Source organism: Sinocyclocheilus anshuiensis, unplaced genomic scaffold (assembly GCF_001515605.1).
Source record: "Sinocyclocheilus anshuiensis isolate Anshui unplaced genomic scaffold, SAMN03320099.WGS_v1.1 scaffold1836, whole genome shotgun sequence".
NCBI lineage: Eukaryota > Metazoa > Chordata > Actinopteri > Cypriniformes > Cyprinidae > Sinocyclocheilus > Sinocyclocheilus anshuiensis.
This window is the reverse complement of record NW_015555949.1, coordinates 164,911-183,267: the sequence shown is the minus strand read 5'-3', so window position 1 is coordinate 183,267 and position 18,357 is coordinate 164,911. Positions and strand designations below refer to the sequence as shown.

The following is an 18,357-nucleotide window of genomic DNA, read 5'->3' as shown; positions in this document are numbered from 1 at the left end:
ATACTAAAATATTATATATATATATATATATATATATATATATAAATTGAAATAAACTTTAACTGTAATAAAATATTAATAAAATATAATTTCAGCTGGTTTCTCATTTTCATTTTTTACTTGATGTACAAATATAACGGAAACTGACATAAAAATGTATAAAAACATTATAGACATAATAAAAAAGAAAAATGTCAAAAATGGAACAAAATTACTAAAATTTAAATTTGAAAAAATAAAAATAAAAATACAAGCAAAATCAAGAGATTCATAAAAACTATAATAGTATTTGATAATACTTTCAAAACAAACAAATTTACAAAAGCTTTCTCTCTCTTTGACTCTCACTCTGACAACTAGAAGGTTCAGATATAGTTGCCACTATATGCACACATGAAAGAAAGTGTATGTGTTACTTAGAATAAAATAAACTTAAAAGAAAATCTACGAATATTTGATTTCAGCTAGTTGCTAGTCAGACGTATTGAAATAACTAAAACTGAAATGAAGAAAACACAAGAAAGTAGAAAAACTTTCAAATTTAAACACAAAATATAACATTCTTAAATAACGAATTAATAAATACTATAATATCATCTGAATGCTATTAAAATAACACTGTTTTGAACACACTGTTCTGAACTGCACACATCCACACAGCTGATGCTGCAGCTTACAGCATCACTATGGCAACAAGTGGGAATCCATACTCTGCATCCTTGCAAACTATCCCACTCTATCTGGTTTAAGATGCAGCCAACATTTCAGTCTCCGAGAGGGATACTATTTCACATTTTACTCCATTTTCAGCAGCATATAGTCTGTTAAGCAAAGACTTCGGTTAGCCTAAGTAGACAGCTAAGTTAACTAGTCTCTGGTCAGCTGTCAAAACATGCAGACTGAGAGGTTTGATGGCTAGCCTCAAAACTAACGTCTTACAAACAAACAAAAAAGCAATGTGATAAGAAGTCAAAGAAATGGACTAAAAGTAGTTCGTCAAGAAAGTTTTAACGCCATAACAGTAAAGTCCCCATTTGAGGAGCTAGTTAACTTAGCGTGCTAACAACACTTGTAGTGGGCGGGGCTTAACAACAAACACACTCTCTACGGTGTACACTAACACACTCTAGAGCACACTACTCCAACGCAGACTGTTATTAGGGTTAGAAAGGAGAATTAAACGACTCACAGAGCTCGGAGTATCGGTGGCAGCTCCGGGCCAGCTGCTGCAAGTATCTCTCCAGCACGTCGGACAGCAGATCACAGGCGCTCAGCTGCACCGCATCCCAGCCCACCGCCTGACACATCTGCGCCACAGACACCCGCAGCAGCGAGCGTGCGTAACTCTCACACATCTCTCCGCTCCCGAAAGCCCGCTCTCACGGCGCCTGGAAAGGCTCTGTTTTGATCACTCACATGAATAGGGACACTGGCGCTTCCATAGGAGCCGCCATCTTTACTTCCCGAGCGAAACATTGTGGAGCAATCGATCGCGCATGCGCAGAAGAGCGGAGAGTCTGGTCGATTATAGCTTGCTCGATTACACCACCTGCAGACATGTGTACGATACTGTGTAGTGCAGTTGGGCGATGTGTAAAATTATAGTGACGATTTGTAAAGCCTCGAGGTTTTTTTTTTTTTTTTAATCTTTGTGTACATAAAATGTGTCAAATTATAGTGATGATTTGTAAAGCCCTGAGTACATAAAAGTATCGATTTTTTTTGTTCTTCCATGTTCGAGTGGAATTTATAATAAATAAAAAGCCAGTAGTTAGATAAAAGTCAATAATTCTCGTTTCGGCGAATCGGGATTTAGAACCTTTCATTTGTATGAATCGGTTCAACAAACGGTTCAATGCTTCATGCTCCTTGACACCCCCACAAATATATTGTAAGCAAGTATGATTTTGTTGCATGGCGTGGTATTTTCTCCTCTTGTATATTACATTTTTATTATTATTGTACTCTGACACTGGTTTATTATTTCCTTGTTTTGTTTTCCTTGCCTTTGAATATTTCTTTTTGTATCTTAGTGTACTTCTATAGTTTTTGTACATGGCATTAATAATAATGATAATAATAATAAGTGGCATATTGTATGGTCAGCTGAAAATTAAGCTATTTGTAAGGCTGCACTGCTGTTTATTACGTGCATTAAATAAATTATATTAAATAGTAATTTTTATGTTTCTGATTGTTATAGTAGGGCCATATAAGGATTTACCCAGAAAATAAATTATGTGAATCTTTTGGTACAGAAAACCCATGTGATTTTTGTGGATTTGTATATGACTTCATCCATATATTTTAGACATATTTATGCTAATCATTTTACTTTATTTAATGTATCTATGCCTACCTTAGTACTAACACTACAGGAGAACTATAGTTACTAGTTGTTTTATCAGTTATTTAAAGTAAATGTTCATATCAATTTATATAATGTACAAGTTGGATTTAATATTTTTTTTAAAGAAATAACGGTCTCTTTCACCACTGTGGAAAGTTTTGTGAAAGATTCACTTTTATGCAAAAGTAAATTTAAAGCGAATTATTTTTGATGCTAAAAAGTGATTTCAAAGTCAGATCATATGCTTATATTACTAGTAAATTAACCTCTTAAGACCCGAGAAAAGATTTTTAGGAAAAAAATAGTTTTTGTCATGTCTTTACATTGTTTAGAGCATAAAAAAAATGTAAAAATAAAAAAAAATTTATTTGAAACCCCACAACATTTTCCTGAGATGTTGATTTATGACACAGTTTAAAAATTAGACAGATTTAAATGATTATTACAAATTATTATCATATTTCCATAAGAGTGTCACTAAATATCAGACATATTTGAAGACCAAGGAGGGAGTGGTCATAGTGAAACATCCAAACATTTAGTATCTCTGAAAAGCCCTGAATGTGCTCTGTACAGGATATCCAGACTTAAAACTGTGGCATGTATAGTCTCAGGGAAATACACCAATATAATGTCCTCATATGAGGTCACAGGGTCTCAGGAGGGTATAAATGGAATGCTACAAATATAATAATTTCTTTTCCACTATTTTTTCTCCACAAAAAAAGAATGATTGATTGTCGATTGTGCACTGAAATATTTGCTTATATTTATATTCCTATATTTTTTTAACATTTCCTAATGCATAATGAACTCAAGATGACTCAAAAATGTATTCAGAAGAAAAAAAAAAAAAACAGTTGGGTATGGTGATGCACATCAGCTCTCAGATGATAACCATCAGAATCTGAGCTCCAGTGGCAGCTGATTAAATAATACATGAGTGACCCATATGGTCAAACTTTCTACTTGTCCATTACTTTAATAGACCAGACCCTCTTCTACAATCAGTGACCCCCAAATTCACCCTTTCATGGATACAGACACCCAACACCGCAGCGCGATCATTTAATCTGATACTGTGGTGGCTGGCCGGGCTTGAGTTTCAAATGGATAACAAGGATGATAAACTTGTTTTGATTGGCAATTATAAGAAGGAACAATAAGGATGCCTTTAAGTCAACTGGGTTTATCAGTAATCAGTTCAGAGTAACTTAATACTGTTTTAAGCAAAATACGTAAACGCCAGAGACGGTTTATTGGAAGGATTGACCTTGTGTTCTGTTTTGGCAGACGCCTTCTCTTCAAATGCTCTGTGTATTGATAACCTCTGAGTGCAGCCAAGCCCGTGGCTTCAAAGAAGAGTTCACAAGCTTTAATTCCAATGGAAAACAAGCATTAGAATTTATTTTTTTAAGAGGACTTCAAAGCTGATCGGCACATACACTAGAAATAGACTGGAGAACTCAAATGGATGGTGTTTCTCTGTAAGAGGTTTATTTTTTCCAATATTGTACAAACAGAAGCACATATAGATTTATGAATTCTACACCAGGTGACTGAACTGGAGAGCACGTGCGCCAGAACCACACTGAACGTGTACAGGGATCCTCTTTATCTGTAATGAGAAAAATAAATATTTCGTACATTTCAAACAAATCAGTCATGGACATGATATAAAACGTGAGGAAAGTAGATGTCAAGTGTAGAGAGTAATACCAAACCATCTAAGCTGCAGTATCTATAGCTCTCGCTCTCTCTCTCTCTATATATATATAAAAACACACTCTAAAGGCCTGTTCACACCAAGACAAATGTTGACAAATTTCTTGCAATAAAAATTCCACATTCGAATGCACAGCTGTTAATGCATCTTTTAAAACCGACGTGAGCATTTGCATGCCATTAATGCAATCGTTTTTTTTTACAGAGAGATGCTCTAATTTCTTTTCCAGTGCACTACAGGCAAAAAACCTGGACAACCAATAAAATTTACGCTCTTGGTCACCTGCACAGAGCCGATGTGATGACATAAAACTACAACTCAGTAGCGCTCACGAAAAGACTATTGTGCTGAGCTACAGCGAACAGTGGAGGAAGTTGTGGAAAGTTGCACATAAGTGTCGCTGTATTTCTGCTGTTCAACAAGCTCCACCTACTGGCAGAGAGTGAATTTGTGATTTCATTCAGACCTTCTGCCGTTTTCTTTTTCAGCATTGGTCTGAACAGACAAACTGAATGCAAATTGTTGCAACAAACATTTGTGTTGGTGTAAACATATATCAGTCGGGTACAAGGCCAGAAACATATTCTATATGAAAGAAGCATTTGCATTAATGTCCTTGCATACAGAGTATGTTTAAGATCTAACCAATAAGAATAGAAGTCAGTGTGTCCACTCTCTAGCAAAAAGTAAATCTCTTTTACTCAACTTATGCTGCGTTCACTAATGGCCTGTGGAAATTAACTTCTGTTTTCACCAAAACCCACTAAAAGAACCCACAACATGCAAAAAAAAAAAAACACCTTATAAAGAAAACAGGAACACTAAAATCTATTGTCTATGGTATTTCTCTAGAAGCACTGAAGCACTTCAGTCTGCTGCAGGACGTTACCTCGGTCATGCCTCAGACACTGTGAATGGTGAATGCATGCATATTACGGAAGGTCAGTGAGGGAAAGATGGAAATTAGATTAATATGGGTTAATACCTTATACATGAAACATGAGTTTATAAAATTCAAAGAAATATAAACATGATTATGGATGTAACAGAACAGGGCATTGGAAAAGGTTAAACCATAACCCAATACAAAGAATGAATGAATGAGGAAGACAGATGGCATGCATGGGTTATAATAAGGGTAAGAGACAGGCAAAGTAAGAGGAAAAACATCTTACAGAGCAGCGGCTCCAGAAATGATCTCAATGAGCTCCTTGGTGATGACGGCCTGGCGGGTTCGGTTGAAGGTCATGGTCAGCTTGTCAATCATCTCAGCTGATGGAGAGAAAAATACAAGCTTGCAAATGAGAATTCTCAAGTATGAGTGATTACATTAGTGACAATCACACTTTAGCAAGGAATATAGGAGACCGGCCATTAAAGTCTTTTGAAACTGAACGGAAGACGACATATAAAATGACTCACAGGCGTTCTTGCTGGCGTTGTCCATAGCGGTCATCCTGGCGCTCTGCTCACTGGTGGTGGACTCCTTCAGCCCGAAGTAGATGATGTTGACCAGAGCAAACTCCTGATAGTTCCTCAGCACATCAGCATCGATGTCATCATAGATGCCCATGTTTTCTGAACAAAACACATGGCAAGTGATCGATTCTGTTCCGGTGTCACTTGATCACATCTTAAAACCCAGCAAATATAGTCAAAGTTAGCCCCAACAACAAAGACAAGCATGAAATAAGACTGCACTGATAACAACAATATACAAATTTATTGGGATAACATTTTTTGGAATGCACTCATGTCAAAATGCTGCCTAATACTGCTAAGCTGATTATTATTTTCATGAATTGGCAGATGAATCTTTTTTTAGTACACTTAGGGTGTATAACTGTTTCTGCCTGGCATTTTGTGCATATTGGATATTATTACTGTATACATTATATAAAAAACTATTACAACTGTGTGTGTGTATCATATATACACATATATACATATACACACATATATACATATACACACATATATATATATATATATTACATACATACATACACACTTTTCACCTTTATTATTATCATACGACTGTCCTGAGATGATGCCTTGAAATGTTTTCAATCAGTTAAAAACAAGAAAATCTATACATTTTTATTTAAACTAATTAAAATAAATATTTTAAAGGCTACAACTGAACTTTGTACAATTGCAGCTTATTTACTAAGCATTATTTCATGCATAGATTACATGAAGTGGGATGATGGCACATGTGATCTAAATCTAAAAGTGATAGGGCAAATGAGGATGCCCAATCAAAAATCTAATTCCAAACTCAACTAACACTATTTAATAAAAAGAATAACAACAATATTGACCGATAAGCAACGGCACAATACATCATGCATCCTTAGATTTACTCCTGCTCATAAATGTGCTGGGCCTCTCTGACATGTTTAATGTGGTTTCAATTGTGATCCAATTATTATGTTGTTAAATGCGTCATGATAGGTATACAGTCCAACAATGAAACAATACCTGAGCTTGCAACAGTGTCCAAGGAAAATAGAGGTTTCTCATCTGTCTTATATGAAATCACAGACCTGCAGAGGACACAGATCAGCATCAAAACCAAAAAATTATTTTTTGTTCTATTTTTAGTATATAACTATGTGCATTATGTGTCAAACCTAAATCTGTTGAATACGATGGATCCCTGGTCGAACTCGTAGCCGGAGTCCAGCAGCTCTGTGGCAATGACAGAAGCATCCATAAAAGTGGGAGGCTTGCGGCCTACCTCCTTACAGTTGATCAGGATGTGTTTGCCATGGGTCCTAATGGTTCACAGAAGCAGAAGAAGAGATTAAAGCAAAGAAAACTGCAAAAAGTGGTATTTGAAACCATTGTGACGCATCTACATACTTAAGAAATTATTGAATGAGAATTACAGAGACAAGACTTAAACGATATATACCTGTACAGCAGACCTCTGAGTTTGTCACCCACATTGACAATCATGACCTCTTTGCCGGCACCCGAGAGCTTGGCGATCTCACGCTTCATGGCTTTGGCCACGCTGCTGTGGATGGCACCGCAGAGACCACGGTCAGATGACACACCAATAATCAAGTGCTTGTTCTTGTCTTCTGGAGCCTTGATCTCAGCCTTCTCGTAGAGTGCTAAATAACAAAGATATGAAAGAAAAAGAAAAACATTAACATATTCACAAGTATAATCACATGTTTTAAAAGGATATCTAAATGTGCACTATAAACTTAATTTTGTGGATAATTTGCTGCATACCCATAGTGCCGGTGCCATAGACCCGGGCGGGCTTCAGGGATCTCTCAGCTCTGGAATACTTTGCTGCTGCCACCATCTTCATGGATTTGGTGATCTTCTGGATGTTCTTGATGGACTTCAACCGAATTGTGACTGGTGAGAAGGGAAAAACAAACAAACAAAACACAAACAATGGTCAGAAAATTTATTCAACTGTCTGTTATGTAAGGGATAATGCACGGCTAGCTGTGCATTAAAAAATTTAATGCACGACATGGAGGCCAAGAACCTCTGAGAAGCGCATTAAAATCGTTTAATGCACAGCTAGCCGTGCATTATCCCGCTTATACCATGGTCATTTACCAGTATTGACAAATTAAAATCTGTTTATGATGTTTGCAGCGCAATATTTAACCGGAAGGGTAGAAATGACGGTTATTTTCGTCAGTTACGGCTCGTTAGATCTAGCATTCAGCCCACTTTAAATCAGATACAGAGATGAAATTGTTTTATTTGAATGAATTATCGATTGAGAGAGAGAGCGAGAGATGACAGTTGTGTGTGTGAATTACCTGCGTCTGTGCGTCTCTTTCTACAAACAATGAAGCCATTTAGTTACTTCAAAAATAGCGATTTTACCCCCTCCTTGCTGAAAAATACAATGTAGCCATCTAGTATCTAGGGTATTTTATTAATAAAAGTTGCAGGGCAGCGCTGACAATAAGTTTCTGTGCGTGTGCAGTGCGATCTGTGATCTCCAACCTCTCTCCCTCTTACTGTGTTTATGTGCGAGTGGTGTGTGTGCATCAATTAAAGCAGTGCATTAATATAGAACGGTGATTAAACTGACTTGGAACTACCTGTGCATTTAAAGGTTTTAATGCATACCTGCCAGCCAATCAGAATCGAGAACTCACATGGTATAAGTATAATAACATTACTTCAAAACAATTATTAGCAAAACACAAATAAAATTAAGTACATTAATTATAACAAAAATGCATTTGTAAAGACATTAATGCCAGCTGACCTTTTATAAAGCAAAAGGAAATTTTACTTACTGTCCTTCAAGGTAGCCATGTTCCTGACCTGCCCACTGCAACAGACGTTTTATAGAGGTTAATCACATCCACAAATAAATACATTATAACTCTCAGGGCAATGATGCATCAGTAAATGTGACAGCAACTGAAGTTACATTGAAAGCAATGCACTCCCTGGAAACCCACAGTGCTATTTACGTGGCTTTACGACAAGACAGAGAATGGTTTCCATGCAAACAGTTCAGAACTCAAGAACATAATTTGATTAAATATGTTGGTTTAGCAGCGTATTGCTATTAAATAAATATAATAAACGTGTGAAATCAAGCCAAGTCGCTCGCTGTCATAAGCTTAAGCACACAGCGGCCTAAAGTTCAGCACGTCCTTGCTCCACCTTATCCGCATTTCATTGACCAACTGAAGCAATTTACTTCACTACTTACACGCAACACGTTAAATACATATTTCCAGAAAATTACACATTCAACAAAACAATAAATTCTTACCATTGTGGGAGGAACACCGCCGCGCTGGTCCTGGCGAACATGATCAGTTCAATGAAGGTCAGAGCCGCCGGTCTGCGCAGGCGCAAATAAAGCGCAGCTCATCATAATCTCGCGTTGACAGAGGAACACACGGATCAGTGACGAAACACGCACGTTAGCAAAGCGAGGGATTCGCGTCATGACGCAAGGAGCGCGAGAAGTGTTGAGACACTGGTGCTGCGTCTCAATGTGCCTACTTATACTACGCCCTTAAAGTATGTACTCTTTTGGTGAAGAAAAAGTACACACTTTTGAGTGTGTAGTAGAAGAGCTTTGGGGCACACTATCACGTCACACAACTGCGTCTTTAACGGACGCTCTGTCGCTTAGATACACGCACCCTGTCACTGTAAACCGGCATGTCAATCATCTTGTTACAGTTAACACCCTTTATATTTCACTTAATTTAACTTCCCACCGTACTGGAGAGAAAAGAAGTAGCACATTGATCTGCCAGCCGCGGGTCTTTCATGCTGAGAACTCTGCTCATATTTTCTGCATAATGATGCATTTAAAAGTTAACGACCAAATGGATGTTTATAAAAGTTCACATTCCTGTTGCAGATGAAATATAACAAAGATAACAATAAATAAATATTTTTTACCAGGTTAAATGTTGATTATTAGTAACTCAAACCCCTTTTTGTTAGCCTCTCTACCTAACCGTCGATCGCGCGCATTCGCCACGTTTGTAGTTTTTCTAACGCGTTTTAGTCTTGTTTGTAGTTCTGGACCGAATCCTTTGCCAAAGCGCAATGGATTGTGGACAATTTGAGCCATTAGAGCAGGGGTGCCCAAACTCGGTCCTGGAGGCTCGGTGTCTTGAAGAGTTTAGCTCCAACCCCAATCAAACACACCTGAACCAGCTAATCAAGCTCTTACTAGGCATACTAGAAACTTAAAAGCAGGTGTGTTGAGGCAAGTTGGAGATAAACTCTGCAGGACACCGGCCCTCCAGGACCGAGTTTGGACACCCCTGCATTAGAGTGTGCACGGATCCACACTTCAAAAATCGACCTGAAATAGTAGACCATCCGGGCACTTTTGGCATACTCTTTTCAACATACTATGCTTTGGGACACACTTACTCTAATCTCACATACTATTTAGGATGGATAGTATGAACATTGAGACGCAGGGTGGGTCTGGAACTGTTGTTATTTATTCATTAAATCGTGTGATTGTTTGAGTGATTAAAATTGGGAAAGCCGATTTTCTAAGTCCTAAAGCGATTGAATAGAATCAAAGCTAAAAGGCCCTCAAAAACTGCACTGGTATTGTCAGATGTGTCAGAAACAGTGTACAGTAGAGATGAAGTAAGTTTATGTGAACATCTGCCTTATTATTCAGTTACACTAACTTGACATTTATTAATGAATTAAAATTTTTTAATGATCTAATTTTAGGTATGACTAAAAGTACTGCGTAGTCTGTATTGATTTTCCTGTATTTTTTTCTATATAGCGTCCTAGCTTTGAAGCCCAAAACTACTGAGCTCCCTACCTAGGTGGCATTATTCGATATAGGCAGTGTCACAAAACTTTAGTTGCCTTTCTAGATAGCATGTTTGATTATAATGTGTTGTGTCTCAAAACCTGCCAAATATTAAACTTAGTAAGCTACAAACACCATAGACTGTTCTAAAACCAAATGAGCCGCCTATGTAGACAGCATTTTGGGAAACATATGGACACTGAGCCTATCTGGACATGATTTTGAGCAATATAGGTTGTGTTTCAAAACCAGACTTTGCCAATATTGTCAGCTAACATGATCTGTCTTGACGGCAGAACGGGTTTAAATGTCACTGCATGTCTGAGTCTCATCAGAGACAGCTGCTGTTAGCTTCAGAGAACCCTAACCAGTTCATGAGCTACTTCTCAGAGTAAGTCAACACACACTATTTATCCCCAGCTGTCTTTGAGATCAAATGTGATTTTACATTTTGATTTTATGGGGAGTTCAAAAGTGACTTCCTAGAGCTGCTCCAAAGACGTTTTGGTACATCATTACTGTTTTTAATTATTAACCAGTATTATATAAATTGTTTTGTGTTTGTTCTATTATTGTAGGCTAAGAGAGTCTGTTCATTTTTGCAGGGACTAAGCGAGTTCACAGTAACTGTGTATAATGAGTACATCAGTAATCGGGAACACGTTCACATGAACTCTACTCAGACTCTCACCGACTTCACAAAACGGCTTGGGAGAGAAGGCAAGCATTCTATACATTTTATACACTCTAAAAAATGCTGGGTTAAATGCAACCCAGTGCTGGGTAAAATAGGGACAAACCCAGCAAATAATCATGCTTTATTTTGACCACTTTTTGAAAACGACAGTCATCTAGCAGTCTCAGAAACTCTACAAATCCTCTATATTATTTAAATGACTACCATAGTTCAAACATACGGTAATTATTTCGCGAGGCTTACTCTTAATAATCATCTGCCAACGGTATTCTGGTCAAAACAAACAAAATCCGTCAGAGAAATAAATAACATTAACGTTATCTGAAAAGCGTCGTTTTGTTGATTAATTATTTGTTTGTTGTAAAATTAGCATGTTATAAGATGAAGTAACCTACACTCTAAAAAATGCTGGGTTAAATTCAACCCAGTGCTGGGTAAAATAGGGACAAACCCAGCAATTGGGTTGTTTTGACTCAGCGGTTGAGTTAAATGTTTAACCCAATCTTCTGGGTAGTAACTCAACCGCTGGGTCAAAACAACCCAATTGCTGGGTTTGTCCCTATTTTACCCAGCACTGGGTTGTATTTAACCCAGCATTTTTTAGAGTATAGAATTAAAATTCCATATACGCACTGCATACAATACCATTTACAATTTTGAGAACACCCAGAACTTTCCCTTTTGTGTGTCTTCCAGATGGAGGAACAGAAGAAGAAATCTGTAAGATCGGATAACTGGATACAAGCAAACATTGTCGTGAAAGTGATCACTAAGAAACTGGGAGAGAAATATTACAAGAACAAAGCAGTCATTCGGGTAACTGAAGCGCTGTCAGTCATCCACACAGTGATACCATTTACAATTTTGAGAACACCCAGAACTTTCCCTTTTGTGTGTCTTCCAGATGGAGGAACAGAAGAAGAAATCTGTAAGATCGGATAACTGGATACAAGCAAACATTGTAGTGAAAGTGATCACTAAGAAACTGGGAGAGAAATATTACAAGAACAAAGCAGTCATTCGGGTAACTGAAGGGCTGTCAGTCATCCACACAGTGATTATATGTTTCCTATAATGATATTGTGTGCATGTGTGTGATTTTACAGGAGGTGCAGGATAAATACACAGCTGTGGTGAAGATGATCGACTCTGGAGACAAACTCAAACTGGACCAGAGTCATTCCAGCTCCTGGTATTACCCTATTCATTCATTCATTTTTTTGTGTAACACAAAAGGAGGATTTTGGAAAAAAATCTCAATCTAATCTCTTATTCTGTCTCAGGTAAGCGAGTTTTAATCCTGAATGGTCAATATAAAGACACAGAGGCCATCCTGGAAGGCACAAATTCTCGGCCACACTCACGTTAGACTCTATAAATTCACTCTTAAAATTGTTACTGCACACTATTAAAATGCTGGCTGTAATTCATTGGACCTTATGAAATTAGAATATGATTTTGTGGCTTTTAGTCAATTTCTTTTAGCTTTAAAGTCATCTATATGCTGGTGTAGCCCCTTTTTTTTAATAGAAATTAATACTTTTATGCAGCAAGGATGCCTTCAATTGATCAGAAGTGAGGAAATTAAAAAAAAAAAAAAATTGTATTTGAAATAAATGCTATTTTTGACTTTTCTATTCAAAGAATCCTAAACAAAATGTTTCATGCTTTCTACTAAGATAATAAGCGGCACAACTGTTCTCCAGGATTGAGAGCCACTCATCTAAAGCATGTTCTTTGTCTTGGTTTAGGGTGGAAGGGAAGTGGAAGGGATTGCATATTAGGACTTCTCCAAATTAGCTTCTCCACGGTGCCGCTACTGTGTCAGAGTGCATAATAAAGACTCTTAAATGACCTAATTTACATATTGGAACAAAATGACCAATGTTTTTTATCGTTCTTTTGTCATTGAAAACGGTTGCAGATGATTCAAATGTTTAATTATTCAAACCTTCGATGACATGTTTCACCGCAAACGCTCAAGTCAGAAGTCTTATAATACATTAATTAGTTTAATTGGCTTTCATGTTTAAATAATTTCAGTTCAATTGGTTGATGTACAGCACTGTTTTTCTGTGTTTTGTATATATTTTCTTGTAGTATTAAAAATCTTTTTTTTTTTTTTATGGCAAATGTTTCAGTTTCCTTTGCTTCTTATTGCTTGTATAAAATAGCAGATTTCTACCAATCAGCCTCTTTTTCTCTCTTAGCAAGTCTCCTAAGCTAGCTGCCACACTCTTGCTCTCAGATGGCGGTCAGGAAGCTGTCCAGCTGAGGCAGGATATAACTGGTGTAACTGCCATCAATGAAGCCTTTCCCATTGTTATGGATGAACCAGCAGTAGACATCTGAACCTCGTTTCTTGTCACGTCTGTAGTCCTTCTGCCAGCCCCTGATCGATATACAGATATTGCAAAATTGTCAAATATAATATGTGCTAGGTAGGTCCTTAATGGCAATAGAACATAAGTTGGATTGGCTGGATCTCAAGAAGTCAGTCAAAAATATGTCTTGTTTAAACATTATTTTGTACATTATTTTCATGAAAATCAAACGCAGTCACCCAAATTCTTATTGCTGTGATGTGAAAAAAAAAACGAATTCGTTTTTTTCAACTAGTGAAGACATTTAACATTGTCCTTATTTATCAAAAGTCTTCTAAATCAGTCAAATCATGTTTCTATTTAAATCTAGTGTTTTGCACAGTTTCTGAGTAGGGGTAGGCCATAGAACATATAATTAACCTGATATAAAAACAATGAGATTTGAATGTGTACCTGGTGACAGCTACTTTGTTGCCTTTCACCACCATTGTGGCCTCTTTCTTCTTTGGATCTGCTCCCTCATGCACGCCATACACCTTTAGTTCTGGTTCCTGTGCAAACTGACCTGTTATGAGATGCAAAACATTTTTTGAGAGCAAGACCCACACACTTGTTGGTGTGTTGAATAATGTGTTTAAGCTGTTTCGTGACTTACCAATGAGACCATGAACCCGTGTGGAGTATTTGTTGTCGCTAGACATGTAAACGCCTAGGAAGTCCACCTGCACAGGATGCTTCTTCCACACACGATGCAAAAGCACCATCACTGAAATCTTCCCATCAATCGTCACCGTAACATGTTCCTCTTTCACTATGGTGACCCTCATCCTGATAAGTAAGAGTTTTGCATATATTAACAAATGCATTATCGTATATATAAAAAATGAAATAGAGAGTCCAATAATAAATGTCCCTTGTATTATTCTGCATGTTGTTATAAAGTAAAAAAAAAAAAAAAGGTTCCTTGAATATTGTATTTCATTTGGGAAATACATCAGATTATGAAAGTTAAATGTGTTATAATATTCTTGTCCTCTTAAAGGGATAGTTCACCCAAAAATAAAAATGTGATGTTTATCTGCTTACCCCCAGGGCATCCAAGATGTAGTTGACTTTGTTTCTTCAGTAGAACACAAATTATGATTTTTAAATCCAGCCGTTGCAGTCTATCAGTCGTATAATGCATGCCAATTGTAACAAAATCTATGAGAGTAAAAAAAACATGCACAGACAAATCCAAATGAAACCCTGCGGCTCGTGACGACACATTGATGTCCTAAGACACGAAACGATCGGTTTGTGCCAGAAACCGAACAGTATTTATATCATATTTTACCTCTAATACACCACTATGTCCAACTGTCTTTGGGCGCGCGCACGGCATCCGGTGCGTGAGGTGTGTACGCGCTCTGGCGTAGTTTACGTTAATGGGTGTGTTGATATCCAGCCAAAGAGCAATCAACCATAACTTCAGGCGAGCAGGCTCAGAAGTTGGGAATACGTGGAAAGTCACCACTCCCGAATGAGTTCGCGCGAGAGAACGTAATCTTTTAGTTTTAAGTCGGTTTGAACAATCCGGATAAGCGCAAGTAAGTACCATTTTGATTAGCCGTCGTACCTACAATGACTGTGCACTGTGTAAACAATGAGTGACTGTATAGGCGCGAGAGATCACTTCCTGCGCTTGCGTAAACTACGCCAGAGCGCGTACACTCCTCACGCACCGGAAGCTGTGCGCGCGCCCAAAGACAGTTGGACATAGTGCTGTATTAGAGGTAAAAAATTATATAAATACTGTTCGGTTTCTGGCACAAACCGATCGTTTTGTGTCTTAGGACATCAATGTGTCGTCACGAGCCGCAGGGTTTAATTTGGATTTGTCTGTGCATGTTTTTTTTACTCTCATAGATTTTGTTACCATTGCCATGCATTATACGACTGATAGACTGCAACGGTTGGACTTAAAAATCATAATTTGTGTTCTACTGAAGAAACAAAGTCACCTACATCTTGGATGCCCTGGGGGTAAGCAGATAAACATAAAATTTTCATTTTTGGGTGAACTATCCCTTTAAAAAATGATGGCCATATGATGGACAGAACAACCTTCACTTAACAAAACTACAGTTTTGTTCTTAAAATCTGCAGTTTGAGTTTATTGTAGAGTAATCAAATTTACTAGCTTACAGTCACTGATTCCCATATTTGTAATGTTTGCTGTAGTACATTTGTTTTTTTGATACCTGTCCAGCACCAGCTCAGCTGTGGCTCCCCAAGAGAAGGAATGATTGTTCCTGCCTTCCATCAGGTCGATTCTGTTGGTTCCTACTATAACCTGCACACCGTGTGTTTTAGAGTATATGGAGATGGTGCCGAAATATGTGTCTATTTTGTTGTTCTTCATCTTCTTAGACCCAACCAACTGACCGTTGATTGTGACTCCTGGACAGGAAAAAAAAGTGCATATGGAATATGAAATAAAGGACCTCAGTTTTTTTTAAGTGATGGAAGACATCAAGTTACCTGTTCCAGGATCTGAAATCAGGTTGAGGATGTGTCCGGGTTTGGAGTCAATGTTGAAGCAGATGTCCATGTTACTTTTGGGAAAGTGAATGATGAAGTGGGGGTCATTGTCCACTACATTAAAATCAAAAGGATGGGGGAGATAACATAAACAAAACATAAAACTGTATTCTGGAAATTTTCTTTCCACTAGAAACAACACGTTATAAAAAGCCAAATAGCCCAACATCTTAAAACTGACCAGTGCAAGAAAATAAAATTTTTGCCGGTTGTCTTGCTTAAGTAACAAGAAACCAATTCTCATGGCATTCACACTGATTCTGAATTTGAAAGTGATCTCAAATCTCTTTGTGGTTCACATCAGTTGTTAAACTAATTGTGGAACCCAGCCCACTTTAAAAGAAATGTGGTTTTGAGAATTCACATTCAAATCAAAATCCATGTGAACTGCTTTCAGACTATTATTTGATTGTGCTGCATTACCACTGGTTATAATGGTACTTTCAAGCGTTCCAGTTGCTTCTTGAGTTGGAGCATAAGTAGGCTGAATCCACTGAGGTTTTGCATAGAGTAACTGTTGCACTGGCTGTGGTCCAGATAAGGGAGCAGTGGCTAAAAACAGAACAAAATAAATTAGAACCCCTATAATAATAAACAGATAATTAGAACAAAACTCCAAAATTCCATACTTTGCTTAAAGGGATAGTTCACCTAAAAATGAAAATTCTGTCATCATTTACGGTAGCCATTGACAAAAAAAAAAATACTACGGAAGTCAATGGCTACCGTCAACTGTTTGGTTATACGAGCTGTCTTCAAAATATCTTTTGCGTTCAACAGAAGAAAGAAACTCATAAAGGTTTGGAATAAGTGGAGGGTGGGTACATTTTCATTTTTGGGCGAACTATCCCTTTAATAAGACCTTTGCCATACTGATATTATATTTCAAGATCAACTGTTTGGATTTGGTACTTGAGCAGCAGCCATGTTTTGAGTCTCTGGGCGAGTCTGCGATCAGTCGTTCTGCCCCACCCTGGTCATGACCCTCCACCAGCATGGCGGTGAAAGGGGTCACAAACTGATGCTCCACAGCCAGGGCCATGATCCTCTGGGTGATCCTACGCTTCTTATTCGCAGTAGGAGCTAGAGAGCTACATGAGAGGAAATCCACAGTGGCAAAGTGAATGAGTACGATTAAAGGTGGGGTAAGCGATTTTTCAAAAACACTTTAGAAAACCGATTCGGGCCGAATAGCAAAACAAACTTGTAGCCAATCAGCAGTAAGGGGCGTAACTACTCAGGATGTGGAGGAGAGCGCGCTCAGTGCACGGGACGGACATTAGCCGAGCCGAGCGACAGAAAGATAGAGATGGCGGATAAAAAACAAAAGAGGAAAACATCTGCAGAACAAAAGAATGCTTAAGGCAAGAAGTAGGACCAGTGTAAATATCGGATCAGCTTTCCAGCACTGGAGAGAACTCAAGGAGCGGAAGGCCTGCGATCGGACGCCGAGGTTGTTTTGTTTCTTCTCGATAGGTGAGTAACACCGTGTCTGCGCCACAACAGCTAAAGTCTGTCTAGTACACTGGACAAAGCGACCGTTGAAAATCATTTGAAATTTGTGTCAATACGTCATGAATGGAACGCAGCAGCAGTTTTGCTTTGTTTCACAGAACTAATCGTTGCCTGGTTTGCGTACGTATGTGTGGGGTGGAGCTATCAAAATAGGGGCGAGACACTTTTGGGGTAGGGGCGTGTTTGTTTTGGTGATTTCAAATGTCAACACTGGCTACCAGAAATCGCTTACCCCACCTTTAATGGGAAACGCAAGAAAGAAATGTTAATTTAGCCTCATATTAGATGTAGGTTGGAACCATCATTGCACATGGTATACATATAGAAGATTTTTTTAATTCTGCAAAAAATTTCCTTTTTTTTTTTTTTGACATTTACTACTGAAACAGTAAGTTGTCAAAAGAACTGACCTTTCTTTAGTTTACATAACAACCTGGTTCACTCCACTTTTTGGGACATTATCTTATATTTTAAGTTTTATTTCATTTGGTCACAGTACCAGGGCGTATTTACCAACGTCTGCCTCTCAACAAATCAGGCAAACGTAATTAATATTAATAAGGAGTGGTGGACAGAATTATAGTAAACATATACTATAATGTACTTAGGTACAGTAACAAAGTAAAAATACTTTGTTACTGTACCTAAGTACATTATAGTATATGTACTTTATCTTAGTATGTTTGGAAAACTTTTAATTTTACTTCACAACATCTAGATTTCATAAAAAACGTCTCAGGTTACTTATGTAACCATGGTTCCCTGAGTAGGGAACGAGACACTGCGTCCTCTAGGGGTCGCTATGGGGAATGCCTCGTCGTGACCCGTGTCTGAAGCATACATTGAAAAAAC

At 37.8% G+C, this 18,357-nt stretch overlaps 3 protein-coding genes across 6 annotated transcripts in view; all 3 read right to left on the bottom strand.

The window, feature by feature from the left end:
• Window positions 1-1,462, bottom strand: part of LOC107675973 (transcription initiation factor TFIID subunit 3-like) — a 61,271-nt gene extending 59,809 nt beyond the window's left edge. The window contains exon 1 of the mRNA XM_016470478.1: window positions 1,179-1,462. Within this exon, the coding sequence (XP_016325964.1) occupies window positions 1,179-1,355 (177 nt within the window). The 5' untranslated portion in view covers window positions 1,356-1,462. The remainder of the gene's footprint in view (window positions 1-1,178) is intronic.
• Window positions 1,463-3,823: 2,361 nt separating this feature from the next.
• Window positions 3,824-8,954, bottom strand: LOC107675979 (ATP synthase subunit gamma, mitochondrial-like). 3 transcript variants are annotated; one of them, XM_016470487.1, is made up of 10 exons: window positions 8,854-8,954; window positions 8,366-8,400; window positions 7,326-7,457; window positions 6,997-7,201; window positions 6,713-6,856; window positions 6,561-6,625; window positions 5,499-5,654; window positions 5,252-5,348; window positions 4,966-4,984; window positions 3,824-3,968 (listed from the first exon to the last, which is right to left on the bottom strand). In XM_016470487.1, exons 1-9 carry the CDS (start codon window positions 8,892-8,894, stop codon window positions 4,978-4,980), a joined length of 882 nt encoding a protein of 293 aa, XP_016325973.1. In that variant the 5' UTR covers window positions 8,895-8,954; the 3' UTR covers window positions 3,824-3,968; window positions 4,966-4,977. The 3 variants fall into 3 exon arrangements, with proteins under 3 accessions (XP_016325973.1, XP_016325975.1, XP_016325976.1); XM_016470489.1 differs by lacking the exon at window positions 4,966-4,984; XM_016470490.1 differs by lacking the exons at window positions 3,824-3,968; window positions 4,966-4,984 and having other exon boundaries at window positions 5,248-5,348.
• A 4,052-nt stretch (window positions 8,955-13,006) lies between these two features.
• LOC107675977 (inter-alpha-trypsin inhibitor heavy chain H2) overlaps window positions 13,007-18,357 on the bottom strand; it is a 15,453-nt gene continuing 10,102 nt past the window's right edge. Inside the window, exons 14-21 of one of the 2 annotated variants that reach the window (XM_016470483.1) lie at window positions 16,903-17,081; window positions 16,414-16,542; window positions 15,931-16,044; window positions 15,651-15,849; window positions 14,063-14,235; window positions 13,861-13,972; window positions 13,292-13,475; window positions 13,007-13,245 (exon numbers count right to left, since the gene is read on the bottom strand). In XM_016470483.1, coding sequence (XP_016325969.1) covers window positions 13,328-13,475; window positions 13,861-13,972; window positions 14,063-14,235; window positions 15,651-15,849; window positions 15,931-16,044; window positions 16,414-16,542; window positions 16,903-17,081 — 1,054 coding nt within the window. In that variant the 3' untranslated portion in view covers window positions 13,007-13,245; window positions 13,292-13,327. Of the gene's footprint in view, window positions 13,476-13,860; window positions 13,973-14,062; window positions 14,236-15,650; window positions 15,850-15,930; window positions 16,045-16,413; window positions 16,543-16,902; window positions 17,082-18,357 lie in introns of both variants that reach the window. The other variant, XM_016470482.1, reaches the window with a different exon arrangement.

Coding starts and splice junctions, on each gene's coding strand:
- LOC107675979 (XM_016470487.1), bottom strand. CDS start 8,894: ATGTTCGCCAGGACCAGCGCGGCGGTGTTCCTCCCACAATG. Junction 6,857..6,996: donor CTCAGAGGTCTGCTGTACAG/GTATATATCGTT, acceptor GTGAACCATTAG/GACCCATGGCAAACACATCC. Junction 5,349..5,498: donor CAACGCCAGCAAGAACGCCT/GTGAGTCATTTT, acceptor TCTCTCCATCAG/CTGAGATGATTGACAAGCTG.